The sequence below is a fragment of the Ammospiza nelsoni genome, chromosome 3, assembly GCF_027579445.1.
Source record: "Ammospiza nelsoni isolate bAmmNel1 chromosome 3, bAmmNel1.pri, whole genome shotgun sequence".
Taxonomy (NCBI): domain Eukaryota; kingdom Metazoa; phylum Chordata; class Aves; order Passeriformes; family Passerellidae; genus Ammospiza; species Ammospiza nelsoni.
In genome coordinates, this window is record NC_080635.1 from 79,441,219 (window position 1) to 79,461,133 (window position 19,915).

The window sequence follows — 19,915 nt, forward strand, 5'->3', positions numbered from 1 at the left end:
GTGCTCAGCATCAAATTCAGAGTTTTAATATCTCCAGGGATGAAGGTTGCAAAATCTTTGTGTGCCAGTGTTCAGTCACTCTCAAAGCAAAAACTGTTTTCCCATCACATAACCATTTCCTTTGTTGGAATTTTTCTTGGTTGAAACATTTTCCCTGGTCCTTTCTCAAGACATAGTGGGAACTCAGGCTGAGGATGCTCTGAGGAGGCTCTCCTCACCAAGGAGAACAATCTGTGCTCATGGGCATTCAGAGTGACTTCCAAGGCTTTTCTATACAACAGGTCAGCCTATATGCCATACATTCAAGTCAAACCTATTTTTCTTAATGAAAGACAGCTATTCTTACTGTATTACAACAGATTTTTCTCCTTGGGACAAACGGTCAAATAAAACAAGGCAGTCATTACTCTGAAAAACGTCAAGTCACTTACTGGACTTCCGTAACATTAATTATCCACTATACTTGTCTTTTCTTGACAATCCCAGGGTGACTTCCAAAGTGACAGACAGTGTGGCCTGCCATACAACTACACATGACCTAGTCAGCCCTGAGATTCATGAAGAGACTGTAATTCTATGTTTAGCACAGAAGTGAGGCTCAACTGGAGATGCTCCTAAAGGATCTTCTGAACTGCAACAGTCCCTGCACAAAGCATCATGTTACTTCCTGAAAATCTTATTGGTTTAGTTGAAATGGTTTTGTGTAATTTTTTCTTTTAATGCAGAATATTCTGGTAGAGCTGCCAAAAGAGGCAAAGGATTTTATTTAGCTGCTGAAAACACTGTTTCTGTGCTGTCAAGCCTTGTTAGATACTTCAAGTTAGAAGGCTGGAGACTTGCTGTGCTTGCAAGTTGCTTGATCAAGTTGAAGAAAACAGGGAAATGGACCCAGAAGCAACTCCTTCTCTTTTTTTTAGCAAAACAAGAATTTATTTTTCCATTCTGTTCCTACTCCCACTTTGAAAATGTAGTCACAGGAAGAATTGTTATTATGTACTCTTTGGGACAAATTTTGGGAAGTCTGCTCTCATATAACCAACTGAATTTGAAAGTTTTCATGCTTCTAAACTGGATGCTCATGCTTGCGCCCTCTCTGATATTCTGGTATCTGAGACTTCTCCTCTTACATCATGCATTCTTTTGCTTCTCACAAGTTCAGCAGCATCCTCAGCACAGAGGCATCCTCAATAAACCAACACCTTATTGACTATTTTCCTTTTGCCACTGAAATCTGAGGCATAGAAGTCAGAACTATTGGGGTCCTGCCAGACTCTTGCTTCTAAACCTGCCCCTTCACTTGTGCAGATGTTTCAGGGAATTTAGATCGATTAAATTTAACTGCTGAATACAAAGCCAGGAGCTGTCAGCTGGGTCTCCCCACATTCTTACTGTCACTGCTTCCAGCAGCACCAGAATGACATGGTGTCGACACTAGTGACACCTTCATCAAGAATGGCCAGTCCTCCCAAACTTCTTCACGGGCAACAGTAAAATTAGTCTGGCAGCTATTATTGTTAGAAGTACTAAAAAATAGTATTTGCAACTATTTTAAAGGAGTGGGTGCATCAGATCCCAGCAGAACAGAGGCTTCAAAGCTCAAGGGAGGGACCTCTTACAGGTATCCTGTATCAAACAATATTCTAGAAAATGCCACTAGAAATCCTTCGGATGCATCTTGCTGTCCCACGTGGCCCAGACGAATGACAGATAACTTTCCATGTCAGAGTGTGTCACTGTTCCCATCTCACTTGCTATCAGGATATAACCTAAGACAGAAGCATCTGGGAATGTGGTACCTTCTGTTATCAGGCATAAAGAATAAATTTCATACTGCAGCAGTCTGAGCTGTGGCTGCATGATCAGGTCAGACTGGGTGCCTCTAAAACTACTGGGTTTTCAATGCCATTTTGAGAGTACAGAAGTGATGACAGAATGGCTGTGAAAGAGGCTAATCCCAAATAAATTATGATACAAAGAAGTGGAATGACAGGTCCCCCTGGGAACCTGAATGACCATGATAGCAAAGAACTGTGAGAGAAAGGCATGGATTTGAATAGGTGAATGCTCCATGTAAGCAACAGAAGAGGACAGATGGCTGATTCTAGCCCTTTGCTAACTCCAAGTGACTAAAATTAAATATATGTTAATAACACAAAAGAAAATTGTGTGAATTTGCCTGTTCAGACAAAGCATGTTTTACTGTGAACTGCACCACAGAAATACTCAGCCCCATCTCAATTTGGAAGTCAGAAAGCAACCAGAACTTGTAAACTCAGAATGCCTCTGTGTTATACTCTTTAAACTCATCTGCCAAGGCAGGAACCAGGCAAAACCCGTGGAATACAAGATTATTTCTTACATTTATAATATTGATTATCTTGGTGTCCTATGTTCTTCAAACACAGCATTTCCTTTGTGTGGTAACCAATTTCAGGTTTGGTATCAGCTGGCTCCCCTGCACACCTCCATGAGGTGTCCCAGGCTCATACACGGAATGATGTATCCTCATCAGCCTGGAAAATCTGCCAAGTCCTTTCTAATCCTGTCCCTGCAAATATCTAGGGATCTTTAAATGTAGACTCAACAACTTGTCTCATTAACCTCTTCAGACTAAGTATCTTTCCTCTATTCCCCTTTGTATGCACCATGAGTCACATGAGACTTTTGGGCACTAATACATCAAAGTTCATGCTGCAACGGAGAAACTGCATCCAAATCTCTGTTGAGACTCCATTCAAGCACTGTCCTCACTGAGACAGTAAAGCCCCATGTGAGCTCATTACCACCCTGAATGCCTTCTGTCTGAAGGCAACTCATTTATCACATAGCCTCTATGTTTCCTTGTTTCCATTGTTATTTATCACTTATTTGTCTGACTAATATTTGTCCTGGTGCAGGTTTTATTAGCATTATCCTATGCGTATTTTCAGAACACGCATTAAAAAAAAGTCAAACTCTTCCTGTAGAACCGTTTCCTGCAGAAACTCACCAGGAATTTGACGAGGCAGTAAAAGTCTATCTTAAAGGTTCTTATTTGGCAGTAAGTACTTTAATACGTGCTTCTAGGTGCTATAGAAATGTTAAATACAACCATTCAACTTACTGTAACAGACACCCGTGGAAAAGAAATCACTCTTTTCCTTCTGCAGATCCTTCTATTAGCCATTCTCTCCCCTCACCACCAATTCTCAATTTTCTCTGTTGATTTACACACCATGAAACAACTCCTTTATGATTTCTGGGTTTGAGAATTTTACCTGGAGCTAACGCCATGCTAATTGCTTAGTAGTGCCATAAAATCTCATGTTTAGTTTTTTCACCATACCAGTGGAATGTACGAGACACTTTTGAGAAATACTCATTGATGGTCTGAAAAGCAGCTCCTGTTTGCTTTAGGAATCAGTAAAATAACAGACATGTTTTGTTTTAAGATCTATAAAGCGCCACAAACCTGAACCTGCCTGCTCAGCAGCCTGCCCCTTTTAAGGATGGAAATGCCAAGACATCAGTACTTTGTAGCCATTCTGATTAAAATGTTTATTCCGTGTATTTCTGTGTCCCCATTTCTGGAAAAACTTGAGGGTGAAAACGGCTGTCTGTTCTTACCATGCTAACAACCTCATTCTCTCAAAAAACAGGACCGAACCCTACTGAAAAGTGCTATTTGTGAGCATGAAGCAGTGGGGGTGTGGCTGGGAATAAAATTTCGACAACTTCAGATCCAGCTGCTGAATAAATCTATTTCAATGGTATGTTAAATTCAGCTATTATTACACTACAAAATTCACAGCTCACTTAATCGTGTAATCCTAGCTCTACAAAAGTCTTTGTCTGGAGCTGTGCCCAATATAAAGCCCCAAACCCTAGGGCCCACCTGCAACGTGCAGTCTTTGGGGGAAGAGGGGGGCGGAATAGCAGTCTTTCAAATCAGTTGTTTCCAGTGGTTTTGAACTGCGATGCTGATATTTCATACCGAAGAGCCACCCACATGCTGTGCTGCTGGTCTCAAGCCCTCCCAGCGCCTGCGGATGCAGGCAGGTTACCCGGGCTTTAACAGCCCTTTATCAGCATACACCAGTCCTCTCCCCCGGCTTGTATTGCCAGGCTAATTTCTGCAGGCGAGCTTGCGACTTCAAAATATTTTTTAATTTTTTTTTCAGATCTAGATCCCTGCCTTGGTTTTCACAGAGGCTGTAGCAAAGCAGCTCGGCCACCTAACAGGACAAATCCCTGGCCTGCCTTCCTTCTCCATGCAGGCCTGCACGGGTTCTGGCCCAGGCCCGGGCACCCAGGAGCGCTGAGGCGGAGGCGGCTGGGGGCGCTCTGAACAGGGAAAGACCCTCGGAAACTGCTGGAAGTACACTGAGGGACCTCTCCCCAGAGCACCAGAGCTGACCACGGCCATGCCCCCAGCAGCTCTGAGCCTCCAGCCCGAGCCCAGCTGCCACCGCCCTCCGCCGCCGCCCTCCTTCCCCTCCGCCCCTCAGCACCGCCCCAGCCCCCCCGCCCGCCGCAGCAGCTGGCGCGGCCGTTCCCCATTGGCTGCGGCGCTGCCCGGGCGCCAGCGCGGCCAATGCGCGGCGGCCACGGCGGGGCGCGTGGCGCAGGCGGGGCGGGGCACGCAGGCCGTGGCGGCGGCGGCGGCGGTGGCTGAGAGAGCGGGGCAGCCATGGGGGTGCGCGGCGTGGGCCGGCTGTGGTGGGGTAGGAGCCGTGAGGGCCTGGGGCGCGGTATGAGGGGGCGGCGGGACACGGCTTCTCTTTCCCCGGCTTCGTGGGCCCCGTCGTGGAGGGAGGGAGCGGGGCCCGAGGCCGTGCGGCCGCTCCGCGGGGCGGCGGGCGGAGAGGAGAGCCTCCTGAAAGGGGGTTGTAAGCCAGGTGGGGGTCGGCCTCTTCTCCGAGGCAGCTTGCAGTAGGACTAGAGGATATAGTCTTAAGGTGCGCCAGGGGGAGTTTAGGTTAGACATTAGGATGAATTACGAATTTCCTCACCCGTAGGGTGATTAGCTGTTAGAACGGGCTGCCCGGAGCGGTGGTGGAGTCACCATCCCCGTGTTTAAGGGAAGACTGGACGCGACACTCAGTGCCGTGGTCTGTTTGGCATAGGCCTGATCGGCCACAATCTCAGAGTGCTTTCCCAGCCCCACTGATTGTGTGGGGGCAGCGCTCGCAGCCGCGGTCCGGCTGTGGCCGGTCTGTGCCGCGGGGGCGGGGGATTGCTCGGTGCCTTAAAGAAGCGCATGTAGAGAGAGCCTAAAGATACCAGCAGAAAAAAAAAAAAAAAACCCAAACAAAATCCAAGAAAAGAAAACGATGGTTATCTCTCACCCTAATCAAAGGCTTTCTTTGATTTGAGTGATTTGAGTAAGCGGCGGTGTCGTGCGTGCCTGGCTGCCCTGCCTTGCGATCTGGTGCTTTGAGGGCAACAAGAGAGCAATGACCGAGGTCAAACGGAGGAGTCGATGGGAGCTGGTGTTCCCATCCCCTGCCCCTGCTGCCGCCTCTTGTGTGACGATTCCCATTCGGGCCCTTCCAAGGAAACGCCGGAGATGCCGGGAGCTCTGCTCTGCTCGCACGTGTGCGGGGATGCGGGGCTCGGCACACCGAGCGCTGCTGCAGGAGGGGGTCATTGTAGCAGGAACTTCGCAGAATCTTCATCAGCATCCCGTGACAGAAGATTTTTTTTATAATAGGTCTCCTGACTTGCAACTTGACTGTTCAGTTAGGACTAGTAATACCAGCATGAAGCTGCCTTAGCTGGTTTATTGATGCTTTTGTCTGTGTTATTTGCTTACATTAGAAAACGACTTTTGTAGTCAGAGTATCTATTTCTTTTTTCCTTAATAACAAGGACAGATTTGCATTTATCTGGCTTGATGCTTATAGAAAAATGATCTTTTTCTTTGCTGAAGTTGAATTAAACCTTGACTGTTTCACTATAGAAAGGAAAGTTATGCCATCAGTTCATGACTCATAGTTTAAAAAATGATGCGGTGACAGGGGACTAGGTGAATTTCACCATGTACTTTCTTTTGTGAGTTCTCTTTAGCAGGTATATTTTATATATATATATCTTTCAAGGGACAGCTGAGTGAATTCTGTCTTTTGAATGTATTCTGCCAGAGATCACCCAAAAGGTGAAGCAAGAATATGCTGATTTCAATTTAATGTTATCATTCTGTCTAGAGGAGGTTTTTTCTCTTGAGAGTGACTGTAACATTCAAGAAGCTTTATCCATTTTTTTCTTACTCTGCCCCAGCAGCAGCTGCTGCTGTAGGTCATGGTAACATGCTGTGACAGCTACAGATTGCCCTGGAAGTCAGTTTTTCAATGCTGATGAAATGCTGCTTATGTATGGGTGTACTGAAAGGACATAGCCAATCTAACACAAACATCTGGTGGTGGAAACAGATTTTGATCACCCCAAAAGAAAAGGGTTGGGTCCTCGTGCTAGAAGAAACCATTAGGATGGGGTAGTGGTGCAGTGGAGAGGGGGCTGGTTTATAGTGGCAATTCAGTCCTGATCTGTGCTTGAGTAACCTGGAAGATGTTACTTCTGCCAGCTTCACTCTCCTGCAGAATAGGGGTAATGACACTGGCTTTTGTTGGGTGGGACTGTTAAAGTGTAGGTGATGCTGTGCAGTCTGTATAAGGTGCTGTAGAGTTCCTGCATCGACCTGTTTTTCTCTCTTGTTGAGTCTTGAGAGAGGATCTGCAGCTTCCCATTCAAGCTGTTAACCACTTGCAGCAAAGCTTTTTTATGTCTGGTTCTAACTTGAGTGTCTGAGCTCTTACTCTGTACAGTCTTTCATGGATTAAGAAAAGTTTTTTCTGGGTGGATTTTGTTACAGAAACACTTGTCATCTCTCAGTCTCCCTGACTAGGAAGAAGGAAGGATTATGAGGTTTTATATACAAAGTCTCAAGCAATAATAAGTTCCAGAAATTCTCAGAAGTACAAATCCATAAGAGAAAGCAATTTCCTTCTATCTTTTAATGTTTTGGGGTTTTTTTAGCATTCTCAGGATGCTTTAGTTGGTAACCAGAGAGATTTAGCTGTTCTTCTTCAGTCTGATCCTAAAGACATAAATCAATGGTAGACTAAGATCCTCATGAGCAAGAATGATGCACTACCAGTGCATCAAGTGCTGGTCCTAAAATCACTGTAACTGTGCCAAGCCTAGTTGGGACAGTCCTGCATGATGTGATCCTTTAAAAGATGTGTTTGAGTACCTGCGGTGCAAGAGGTTTGAACAATTGGCTTAGTGGTCTGCATAAGAACTAAAAGAAAACATAACTGATGGTGGTCTGGTGCCAGCAGGAGTTAGGGTAGGAGCTTTGACACAAGTCTCTCTGGGGAGCTATAGCAGGAGTGGTGTAACTCCAGCTAGCTTTAGGCACAGACCCTATTTTACATGATCCTGTGGAATCATGTTTTAAGCAAGGAGGGAGAGCATCTATCTTGCCTTAACTTCCTTTTTTATCTGGTCTAACTGGAATCCCTTCCCAGCACTGCTGATTTGCAAAGATGGGGAGATGATTTAGCCATGGCAACAGGGGAGTCGTAAACGTTCAACAGCTGCTGATGTCTTTGCTTTTCTTTGTAGGCACGGTGAGCTGCACTTTGTTCCTGGCAGTTAACAGTTTATATTCAGCCAGTGATGATGTGATAGAGCTCACACCAGCTAACTTCAACAAGGAGGTCATTCAGAGCGAGAGCCTGTGGCTCGTGGAGTTCTATGCCCCATGGTAAGAACTGCAGCTGTGTCCTTGCTTGCTCGTGTGACAGAGAAGCAGCACAGGAATCTGCTGCTGATAGCTCAAGGTGTCATTTATTGGTTGGCAGCACAGTTGTCAGCTTGATGGCCTCATGACTAGCAAAATGCTGTACTTGGGATTCCTCCTTTAAATTATTTTCACGAGGGGAAAAGGCAGGATTTGGCATTTCAAGTTTGCAAATAAAGCCTAGTAGCAAAACCTATGCCATTTTTCTACTTGATTTATTCTTGTTAAATTAGTATTAAAAAATTACTGATTAAAGTGCAGTAGGTAAGTGAGAAACTTCTGTGTTTCTGATCCTAATTCTGATGTGAAAGCACAGATCTGAATTCACACTTCAAATTTCCAATTTCCATTTAAAAATACTGGCTTTGTACATCTTAATTTAGCATCCCTCTTTGTCTTCTTTCTGCTCAGGTCCAGAGTATGGAGTCTGTATTCCATTTAAATTCTGGTTATACATATATTCCATCTTTGTACAAATCCTCTGTGATATTGCCATCCAAAGCTCCACATTCTGGAGAAAATGGCCTTTTGTTGGGGCAGCTTGACTCTGGACCAAGAGGTTTAGGGAAAGCCTTGCTGTGCCTCTTGTAGTGTTGCTGCAGTCTATGTATTGTGGGGGTTTTTCTTCAGAAGCCTGAGTGATGATATGATCTTGTGGCAAAGGCTCTTTTCCTCTTCATGAGTAAATCCTCAGTCTCCTACAGTTTGCTGTGACTGTGAAGTAGTTGTCAGATCTGAATGATATTTATCATTTTTTGTTTGTTTGTTCTTTCTAAAAGGTGTGGTCACTGTCAAAGGCTAACTCCTGAGTGGAAGAAAGCAGCAACAGCTTTAAAAGTAAGTTTAGCCTTTCGGATGTGCTTGTGGAAGTGTATTGAAGAGAGTTTGGCTGTTTGACATCTGGATTGGGAATGTGGAGGGGTTTGGTCCTTACAGCCATTATCACTTTCATCATACTTGTCTAGCCAGAAAAGTGTTATTCAGGCACCTGAAAACTCAGAATTTTTGTTTGGTTTGGTTTGTTGTATCCTTTTTAAAAGAAGTCATTGAATTGTTGAGGAAGAAAGTTCTGTCCCTGTGAATTCTCATTACTATTCTTGAGGACTGAAAACAGCTTTGTAAGCCATTGGTGTTGACTGTTTTTTTAATTACAGAAAAATTAGTCATGTTGTGATTAGCTGAACCCTTGCCTATGTGAAATATGTATTCTCCTTCATAGAAAACCAAACAAAAACCCCAACTAAATGATGGCCCAAACAATTTAAATTTTTTAAAATTTTTTAAAATTTATTTTGTCATGCTGAAGAAAGAAGTGGACATTTATAGTGTTCTGTTGTTTAATGCTTGTGGGGTAAAATACCTCTTTCTGTTGCAGTCCTAGTAACTGCCCCTCTCTCTTCCCTTCCCTTGTGCCCCCAGCAGGGAAAAGGTGTTAAATTGCTGTAGAAGTCTTGGGTGTCATTTTTTGGTTTTTTTCTGCAGGGTGTAGTGAAAGTGGGTGCAGTAGATGCAGATAAACATCAGTCCTTGGGTGGACAGTATGGAGTCAGAGGGTTTCCAACTATCAAGATATTTGGAGCCAACAAAAACAAAGCAGAAGATTATCAGGGTAAATGTGATGAATTTTTAGATGTTGCATGCCTAAAACCTTCCCTGAATGCAGTAATCATGGTAGCTGTTAATGCTGTGTTGAGTGGTTTTTCATTCTTGTCTAGTGCTTGTAGTAATGGAGAAACAGATGGGTGGGAGTGGTTTGACCAAACTGTGTGTGTCTTAGCATTGTCTAACAGTCCCACCTGCAGTTCATAGTTGTTGGATCTTGATAGGGAGTTTCAAGGAATTATTCCTTTCTTCCTGTTTATTTGGAGCTTGCCATAGAGTCACTCCTCATAAGAAAAGCCAGGTAATTAAAAGGTGTAGTGAAATCTGTCTTGCTGCTTGTGTTTTTAAGTCAGATGTCCCACCACTAGTAATGTATCACTCATAGCCTAGTCCTGCTTTTCCTGAAAGACCATTAGGAAGGTGAGGGAGGATTAAGTTTGTAATTAAGTTAGGAGCATACCTTAAACTGGCCTTTTGATGGTTTGATCATTTATTTTGCTGCACTGCAGGTGGCAGGACAAGTGACGCTATCGTTGATGCGGCTCTAAGTGCTCTTCGGTCCCTGGTGAAAGAACGTCTTAGTGGCAGAAGTGGAGGATACAGTTCTGGAAGACAGGTATTTGAGGGAATGGGTGTTTGTTTTTCATCTGGAGAGCTGTCTTGTACAGGACATCAGTGCTCCTAACTCAGTCACAGAATTGGAAGAGATGTCTGGAGTTTAATCCAGTCCAGGTGCCCTGCTCAGTGCAGGGCTAGCTGGAGCAGATTGCTCAGTCCCTGTCTCCTAAAGTTGTATCTCCAAGAACTGAGACCCCAAATGGACTGCGTGCTCTGGGCTACCGCTTCCAGTGTTTGACCGTGTTCACAGTAGAAATCTTTCCTCTTATGTCTTAGGTTACAGAATCACAGAATGATATTTCTTATATTTCACCTTTGTCACTTTTGTCTCCTGTTGCAGCAAAGAGCCTGCCTTTGTTTTCTTTACTCTCCTGCGCACTCTCATCCACACATCGGATGCTCAAAGCCTTTAATCAGCTCTGACCATTGGCTGGACTTGCTCCAGTGTGTGCATGCCTGTTCTGTGGGGGAGCCTAGAACTAGACACAGCACTCCAGCTGTTTCACATTGTGCTGAGCAGAAGATTGCCTCCTCAGACCTTCTGGCAACTCTCTGCCTAGTGCAGCTCAGGAGGCTGTTGACCACCTTTGCCACAGCATTGCAGTGCTGGCTCATGTTCAGCTTGCCCACCAGGGCACTTAGGTTTCTCTTTGAAAAGTTGCTTTCCAGCTAGTCAGTTCTCAGTGCATACTGGTATAGGGGGCTGTTACTCTCTGGGTGCATCTCCCTTTGAACTTTGGGGTTCCTGTTAGCCCCATTCTCCAGGTGGTTCAGGTACCATTTGCCTAATCCTAATCTAAATTAGACAGATTAAGTTTTTTACCTTGGTAGTGTTTTTCTGAAGTTGACTTGCTAGATTTCTTCCTGAAGGTAAATTGAAAAACTTCCAGCTCCTACTGCTATTTCTGAGTTGTGGTGCAAATACATTCTCACATCCTCAGGGTGGCCACACAGAAGACCTGGGTGGACTGTGCCCTGTAGTGTGTATCACACTCCCACTTGTTTGTTTTGCCTGGAAACCAGGACTTGGTTCCAGATGGCATTGGGCGTTGGAGAGCACTTTATTCATGGACAGATCAGTGCATGAAGAACTGAAAAAGTGTTCCCCCATCTTCTTGGTAGTCTGCTTGACCGGATTTCTCTTTTTTCAAGAGAAGGTTCATTTGCTGTGTCTTGAAAATGTTGTGGGGAGTAGGCTGTGTGTACTGCCAGTTCTAAAAAAGGAAAGTTGTATGACCTAACACTGCCTGTTTTGTATCTTGCTCAAATAAAGATCGTTTGGTTCAATGTGACACACGCGGGAGCTGGCCTGTGTGGGAGACCAGTTTTGGTTACTTCTTAAGCGAGGGTCTGTTTGTTTCTTACAGAGCCGGGAGAGCGGAGGTGGAGATAAGAAGGATGTGATTGAGCTGACTGATGACAGCTTTGATAAGAATGTCATAAATAGCGACGATGTATGGATGGTGGAGTTTTATGCCCCATGGTGTGGGCACTGCAAAAAGTAAATGAGGTTTTACTTTAACAATTCAGTTCCTGTTAGTGCCTGTTTTGTGCAATACCCTTAATCCCCTAAAAGAGACCCTGCATCTCTGGTATAACAGAAGTGAGTTTTTTTGTAAGGTTATCTAACAATAATTCGTGGGCTTCTGATTAGGGCCCCTTCGTGCTGCTCTGGGTGCACTCTCCTTAGCAGTAAAATTCCCAGTTATCAGTATAAATAAGATCTGGAAGTTATATTAAGCTTTTAATTCCTTCAGATGAAGGACATCAGTCTTGTTTGGATAACCCTCTTAGCTGTCATTCACAGCAAGAGACTTTTTTTCTTCAGTAAAACATTCTGCATAATGTTGAAGTGTGGTATACTTTTGCTAGCTCTGAGAGAGCTTAGGGCACTTGTACTCTCTGTTTTTCAGCCTGGAGCCAGAATGGGCAGCTGCTGCCACTGAAGTGAAGGAACAAACTAAAGGAAAAGTAAAGCTGGCTGCAGTAGATGCAACAGTCAATCAGATGCTGGCAAGCCGATATGGGGTGAGTGTGCTCTGCAGTGGTTACAATTTCCTTTCCATCTCTACCAAATCAGATTTCTCTTCAATCCTTACTGAACTGTTCCTTAGTCTGGTACTACTAAATGTTTGTGCCAAAAATAAGTGACAAATTCAGTTTGTTTCCCAGAAATAATTAATGAATGATAAATGAATGGAGAAAGAGGAGAATAATTATTCTGGATGTTGCTGAGGAGAAAGGCTATTTATTTCCATAACATCTTGTATACCTTTATCATCTGGAGTGAGAGGTCTGTTTCTTGAGAGTGTAGACTGGTTGGGCATCTCTGGAACCCTTGAAGTCAATTATCAGGGATCACTCTGACAACATCAGCTGCCCAGATCAGGTGTGTTGCTCACCAAAAGAGAGTGGATACTCTTGAAATTTTAGTACAGTCCATGGAGCTTACAGTGTGCTGCAGTTTCCCTCTAAGTGCACATGGCTGACAACATAGAGGGAGCACTGAGCAAGATTTACTGGAAGTGTAGCAGAAGGAGCTTAAGATCCACTTATTGCCATGTAGGCCCAGTGTTGTCCACCCCCAGATAAATCAGGAAATCAATGTTTAATAAATATCAAGGTAAAGATAGTCCTCGTGGTGCTTAAATCTGCAGTGCTTGGTGCATCTAAATTGAGGTAAAACCATTGCTGAGTCATCAGGCCAAAACCCCAAACAGCATTTAATTGTACATTCACCTTGTTTTGAATTGTTGCAAAGGTAGGAAGCTACAAAATTCAAGTTGAGTCAGAACATGTGAAACTCGATACACGAAGATGTTGAATCTCCTCCCTTGCTCTTAGTTTAGAGGACATCAGACAAGCAGATAATTTCTACCATAAATATTCAGGTGTATTTGAGCTGATGGTTTAAACTTGTCTTGCAGATTCGTGGATTTCCCACCATTAAAATCTTCCAGAAAGGAGAAGACCCTGTTGATTATGATGGTGGGAGAACTAGATCTGATATCATTTCTCGTGCTCTGGATCTGTTTTCTGATAATGCACCACCACCTGAGCTCCTGGAGGTACCTATACATCATTTTCTCAAATTTCTTTTCCATCATACTCTTGGCAGCAGTTTTTACTGGTCTATATGAAATCTAAATAAAACTGCCTAAGTGTGGTGCTTCTGCACTCTTTTGCCCCAGAAAGTAAAGGATGACAAGGTTTGAGTAACAAAAAGCTGAATGTTCATTTCTACCATCAATTTGTTGTTGTCTGGAAGATGGTCAGAATTGATACAGCAAAGGCATTGACAGGATGGTGCCAGGGTGTCTGAATCTGCTCTCGAGGAATGTGTGAAAAAGTTGAGTTCTGTTCCCCATCTCTTTTCTTACAATAAAAGGGCAGGGCCTTGCCATGTGCAAGCTGCCCATTAGGAGATGCATGATGGGTAGTTTTGCTTGTTGTGCAAAAAACTCCACCCTCGGTCAGGTGGCTTCTTTTTTCAGCTTGCTGTTGGTAGATTTGAAATGGTGATCGCTCGTCTCCGAAGTGAGGTGCACGCAAGACAGTCAGTTGGGATGCAGGAAGGAAATAACAAAAAAATAGCTGTACTATTAGTAAAGATGTTTTTATATGGTGCTTATTTCATCTTTCTTATCCTTCTTAATTTTTTAGTTTGTATGCATTCTAATATTAATACATCAATACATGTTGATGTATGTGTATATGCATACAATTGATTTATATATTACAGAGGCTGCATGCTTAGAAATTTATTTACTAGTATGATGCACAAAGGTTGGAGACCACTGTTGTAGGTCACTGGATCAAGTCCTTTTTGAGGCAGATCCCACAAAACCAGTGTTGCTGTTGCTTGAACATCCTCATCCACAAAGGCAAAGGCTGCCTCTGCTGGCTCTCCTTGTGCTCAGAGCATTCACATGGGCCTGGGGGTGCTCTTTCCAGCCTCTGTAATTTTGTGATTTTGAGCAAAAAAGTGACATCTGACTGTAAGCCTTTTTTGATGCTGCAGTTTCTTGTTGCTGCAAGTCTCAACAGAAGACTTTGTCAACTCTTTGTAAATTATTCTTGTGCTGGGGGACTAGTGAAGTAGAAGAGACTTGTAAGCTTTTGTGTCAAGTTGTTTCAATGCTTACTGCCTTGCAGGATGGAGTTATTAGGCTGTTGGAGAGAAGTACAGTCACAACTGAAGAACCAGATCTTACTGTCATTGACTTTGTGCTGCTTTCTTCTAGATAATTAGTGAGGATGTTCTGAAGAGTACTTGTGATGCTCATCAGCTCTGCATCATTTCTGTCCTGCCTCATATTCTTGACACAGGTACACATACAAGCAAGCAGACTTCTGTATGAATTTGTCACTTTAAGCACGTAGTTGTGTATTTTAACTTATCCAATTCTGTTTAACAAACAGGAGCTTCAGGAAGAAATTCTTACCTGGATGTCATGTTAAAAATGGCTGAAAAATACAAAAAGAAAATGTGGGGGTAAGTGTTATTGTCCACTGGTCATCTTGGAAAAGATGTGATCATTTCTGGGGGTAAATGGGATAAAATTTGTATGATACTTGTTTAAGCTACAGAAAGGGTTGTTCCTTGTTCAGGGTAGGATATCTTGGTAATTCACTAATTACTGGAGAAATAAATGCTGTGACTTTAAAATATCCCTTTTTTAAAAATTTCGTCCACCTCTCAAATTCTGCATTTATAAGTGATATCTAAGCATTAATGAGATTAAGCATCTTTTACTCTTGTCCTGAATAGTCAACTATTTTAGGGAGGTTTCTTTTACTGTCTTTTGCTGGTTGGTGAATGTGCCAGTGTGACTGTTGAATTCTCAAAGAGACAAGTAAATTGCAGTTCATTAGCATGTTTCATGCTCTCAAAGAAACAGGCCAGCAGGCTGTGCCTTTACTCCTCCTTCTCTTAGGTGCAGGTTAGAATCTCTTGGACTTCTCAGGAAAGTGAGAGCTGTTCTGTCACACTGACTGCTGTGAAGAGGAGCAAAATGGCATGAAAGCCTGGGGGAAAATGCTGAGATTGGCTCATTCCAGAGGTTCCTTGGGGGTCTTGCTAAGATGAGAGGAATGGAGACTGAGTGTCCTTAGCTAGAAATCCTCCATAGTGTATTTGGGCAGGACTTTGGAATCTTTAGATCTGTGACTTAACTACTTTTAAACCTTCCCCTTAATACCAGCTAAAGTGTAGCTGTGTGTACATACTGCTGACATAGTTCTTCCCCTGCACTGTGTTTAGTGGCTGTTCTTATCCAGCTTTTGGTGGGTGTGTGAGGGAGACTGGCCTAGCGGTGCTGCTGAGAGGGAGCTTTCTTCTGTTGTAAGGCTCAGGATCAGGACTTTCCTTTTCTCTGCTGACTTTGAAAGTGTCAAGGGCAATACAGAGCCCTGCTTGAACTCTGCAGGGTTGCAGGATATGTGATTTGAAAATTATTGTGGTGCCTATCCTCATTATTAATTTTCTATTTCATCTTTTCCTCAAGGTGGCTGTGGACAGAAGCAGGTGCTCAATCAGATCTTGAGAGCTCTCTGGGGATTGGAGGCTTTGGGTATCCAGCAATGGCAGCTGTTAATGCTCGGAAGATGAAATTTGCCCTTCTGAAAGGATCATTCAGTGAGCAAGGGATTAATGAGTTTCTCAGGTATGAAATCTTTAAGTGACTTAAATCTTTCTGTATTTAGGGCTATGACTCTTTAGACTACAAGCACACTCCTGCACCACACAAGACTTGCATGGTTAAGGGAATTAAGATGAGAATTCTGTGGAGTCAGGGAATGGTTTCAATGGCAATTGCAATAAAGCAGTCATTACCTTTTTTTGGTGTGCAGAATTAAGTTGGCCATTTAGACTTAGGTAGTTTTAGTACAATATTTGAAAACAGAAGTAGACTTTGATTTTGAAAAATTCTGTTTGTCTTAAGAAATAACTTACTAATGAATTCCATTTAATTCAGATGGTGCATTCTGACTAGTCATTAGTAATTGGAAAGTCCCCAGTTTGGGAATCACAGTGGGTGCTCTTGAAGTTCTTGAGGTTGTATATGTTGCTGTTCATCTTTCTGATTCAGTTTGGTCCTGTCTTCCCCCTCCCAACTTTCCATTATCCTCGCACTTGATAAATTGATTGGGAGAGTTGAAACAATCCATCCAAAAAGTCAATAACTCACTGCTCAGCACAAGTCCTGTGAAACTGCCTCTTATGTAGCTGGGCAAGAGCCAGTGCTGAGAAGAATGGAATAGGGAAAGGAAATGAAGAGGATGACAGAAGGTGGCAGCAGCACTAAAACAGAGCAACTAAACTTAAACTATTACTTAATTGTGGTCAGAGTGAAGTGGGAACTCTGCTTCCACATTGTCCTGGTTTATGGCAGATTTGGGAGAACAATCCTAAAGGGGTTCTTTTAGAAAGTAAATTTAAGCAGCCCCTCCCCCAGCTGGTTTGGGAAAAGATTTCCTTGGAGAAAAGTGGAAAAAACCTGTTTATTTAACAGGCAAAGCATTTACCAGCACAAAAAAGAAATGAACCATATTTAACAATAAAAGCTCTCGCTGCTCTGAAGAGATGACTAACTCAAAGTCCCCTCCCTGGGCTGCAGTTCGGCTCACTCAGTGTGTTATCATCCCTCCAGTGCTGGAAATGCCGTGGCCCAGGCCCAGCCTGGCAGGCCACAGATGTGAGCTGCTGGTACTCTTCTGGGCTTTCAGTCCAGATCAGGTTTAAACCGTTCCAAAAAAAAAAAAAAAACCCACAGTCCAGGGAACTTCTCTGCCTTAGCTAGCTAAAAGCAAAGGAAAGCGCTCTCCCACCGTCTGTCTGTGCTGCAGACAGCACTGTTCAGGAGAGCGATGTGGGGGAGTAAGTGTAGTTTCTGATAACAAACTGTGCACTTCTTCTCTCTCTCCCTTTGCTCTTGGAACCACTTTTAAAGGTGCAAAACTTATTTCTGGCCTAAACAGACAAATGGGGATAGAAGCATTATGAAGTCACCTCAGGACACACATAAAGGACCAGCTGCTGTAAATTATGCAAGAGCCCTTGAGACCTTACATTAGAAGTGTTGTTTCCATGTTTGTCCTTGAAGAATGGCAGAGAAACAGCAAGAATTGCAAAAGCAGATGCCACAGCCTCTCCCCACCTTGCCATAAAAAGCACATTAATTGAATGCAGTTCCTACTGGATTAATGGAATCAGTCCTATAGTCTTAGCTGTGAAAGTGATCAGACTTTCTTCTTAATGCCAAAAAAAGGAACATTCTTAGGGCATCAAGTTATAGTCAGGATACAGATGCAAGATGAGAAATACCAGATGGTTTGTACTAATGCACATGAAAGTGTCTGCCTTTGTGAAACATGGCAAATTTTCTTAGTCTATTAAGTCCATCTTAGTGAGGCCTCTCCTGGGTGAGGCTGGATGGTGCTTCAAGGACATAACAGCCAATTTAACAGCTTATATTGCATTAGGTAATTGGTTTGGTATTGTCTTATCACGCAGCACTGCTTGCTAGAATAATCTCTTCCTGCCAGTTCAGGTCAGCTATGCTGCCTAGAGAAAGCAGTATGATCACAGCTGGTGTGGCTGGCCATTCACTCAGCTGATGTAGGCAGCTTCTGCAATCTAATAAGCAGTCTCAGCAGTGTTGACTACAAGTAAGGAAATTGGCACTATGAAGAGCAGAAAAACTCTGAACTCCATTTGGGGAGGAATGCTAATTCAGTCTTACTTGCCTCTGAAAGATGCAAAGGGATTAGCTCCTCAGGATTTTAATGCTGGGTTTTTTCAGCAAGCCTAACTAGCAAGCTCAGGATGGAGTGTCTCAAACAAAGCTGGTTACCTTGAACCCTATGGAACTCATGGAGGCTGCCTCCAATAAAGAAAATCACTGGTGATTTCCACTAACACTTGCAGGTGACTTCCAGAACTAGAATTATAGGCTCCCTTTGGAGTTGCTTTAAGTGACAAACTGTTAAAGAGGCTGCACTGATATGATTTTTACACTGCTGAACTATGAAATAGTGTATCTCACAGATGTCTTTGAATCCACTTTTGAATTTTCAATGGTGCTTTAAGAACTCTGTAATTTTCTGCTTCTTGAGGTTTTTGCATTCAGATAGTTTAGATCTACTTAAAGAGATGAAATCTTGAACTTGTATTCCTCTTATCTGAAGCAGGCTCTGTTGCAGATGGCTGGAGGTTGGAGGAATTCCTTAAATTTAATTCTATTTGTTTTTTCTCAGGGAACTCTCCGTTGGTCGTGGCTCTACAGCACCAGTGGGTGGTGGAGCTTTCCCCAAAATTCATTCGGTTGAGCCTTGGGATGGCAAAGATGGTGAGGTAAGAGATACTCCATTTCTGAAAGTGCTCAGCAATGGTGTTCAGAAGTGACAGGATAGAGTAACTAACAGCTGTCAGTGTGAAAGTTCCTGTTCTCAAAGGTTGTGGCAAGTTGTATTGATGGTTTCCCCTTATCTTAATCCTGCCAGCAGATCAAATGGTACATTGATCATCTGACATTGCAGCCCAGATGTTTCTCCTGCTGTTAGGATGTGATCTGAAAGCTGGATCACCTGAGGCAGAAATGTATTACCACTGCTGCCTAAGGGAGGTGGTAGTGCATGCATTCAATACCCCCAGTGTTGTGGAGTTCTGAATACGCTGACCTTGCCATCAAGGTTTTAATGCCAGAAAGCTTTAGGTAAAGCCTGTGTCATAAATAACATGGTGACCAAGTCTGCCTTCTTAAGGTTTGACATTGGTGTAAAAACCAAAGTTACTGCAGTCCTTTGATCTACTTCAGACAGATAAAAACACAGAATAGGGTAGTAGTTTTGTTACATTGTTTATTTGTATAGCCTTCATCTGGAGTATTTTGATTAGTGAAAAACTAACCTCCTAGTCTAAACTCTGATCACTTGTCCTGTGCTGAGTGCACTTGGAGTTTTGTGAATGAAAGAGATGACAGGAGAGAGCTTTACTCTCAGGATGATGTAAGAATCTTTCCAACTCAGGGATCTCCTGGCATTAAGGACTTCTCAAAATGTACTCAAAACCTTCCCTTTTTAACAGCTTCCAGTTGAAGATGACATTGATCTCAGTGATGTGGATCTGGATGACTTGGGTAAAGATGAGCTGTGAGATCTTCAGGAAACAACTTTTCTTGGGAGAGCCTGTGCAGCAGTTTGCAGCCTGGATCACAATCAGACAGATATTTCAGTGGCCTTTTTCTGGAGAAGCAGCACATGACACACTGTGCTATTGGATGCACTGCAGCAGTGGACTGTACGCATCTCAAGAAAACATTGCAGAAATTCTATGAATTGTCATAACCAGTAAACTTGATTGTATTGTGTAACAAATATTTTGAGGACAACATGGGTATTTCTTTGGAACATCTTGGGTTTTATTTTGTTGATAATGTGCTGTTTGAGTTTACTGGAGGCTGTTAGTGTAACCAATTTTAACTGTAATTTTTTTCATGGAGGTGGAACCTGCTCAGCTTCTGTTTCAATTAAAGAATAAAATATTTTTTGACACACAGTGTTAGTCTTGTATAGAGTAAAAAGGTGCACATAGTACAAGCAGTCCCATTTTGGATGACTCTTCAAAGTGAACTTTAGAATAGAGGTTTGTGCAGAGGGGAGTCCTAAACCACCTGCTTGCAGTGAGATCTTGACAGTTTGGCTAAAAAGCTTGATAAGATGGACAATCTTAGTTTAAATGCTCTTCAGTCTTCCTTTTCCTGTTCCTTCTCAGGGGCTTTCTCTTTGTGCCAGGCTTCATAAGATCATTATAACAATGGAAGTGGGGTTGCTGCTGCTGCAACGAGAGATGCTGGGAGCTGTCAGTCTTTCCCCTGGATTAGTAATGAAGTTAATCTGTGTTTTAGGGCA

The 19,915-nt window shown here is 43.2% G+C and overlaps 1 protein-coding gene across 1 annotated transcript; it reads left to right on the top strand.

The window, feature by feature from the left end:
* The first annotated feature begins 4,630 nt into the window (after positions 1-4,630).
* PDIA6 (protein disulfide isomerase family A member 6) lies at positions 4,631-19,562 on the top strand. The gene is made up of 13 exons (XM_059467510.1): positions 4,631-4,703; positions 7,606-7,747; positions 8,563-8,620; positions 9,266-9,392; positions 9,895-10,001; positions 11,371-11,504; positions 11,917-12,031; positions 12,931-13,071; positions 14,248-14,332; positions 14,426-14,498; positions 15,511-15,669; positions 18,263-18,359; positions 19,092-19,562. The coding sequence occupies exons 1-13, from the start codon at positions 4,670-4,672 to the stop codon at positions 19,158-19,160; spliced, it is 1,341 nt and encodes a 446-aa protein (XP_059323493.1). The 5' UTR covers positions 4,631-4,669; the 3' UTR covers positions 19,161-19,562.
* Positions 19,563-19,915: the final 353 nt, after the last annotated feature.

Excerpts from the sequence above, each read along its gene's own strand:
- PDIA6 (XM_059467510.1), top strand. The coding sequence starts at position 4,670 with ATGGGGGTGCGCGGCGTGGGCCGGCTGTGGTGGG. Across the intron at positions 9,393-9,894 it reads CAAAGCAGAAGATTATCAGG|GTGGCAGGACAAGTGACGCT; the intron begins GTAAATGTGATG and ends GCTGCACTGCAG. Across the intron at positions 13,072-14,247 it reads CACCACCTGAGCTCCTGGAG|ATAATTAGTGAGGATGTTCT; the intron begins GTACCTATACAT and ends GCTTTCTTCTAG.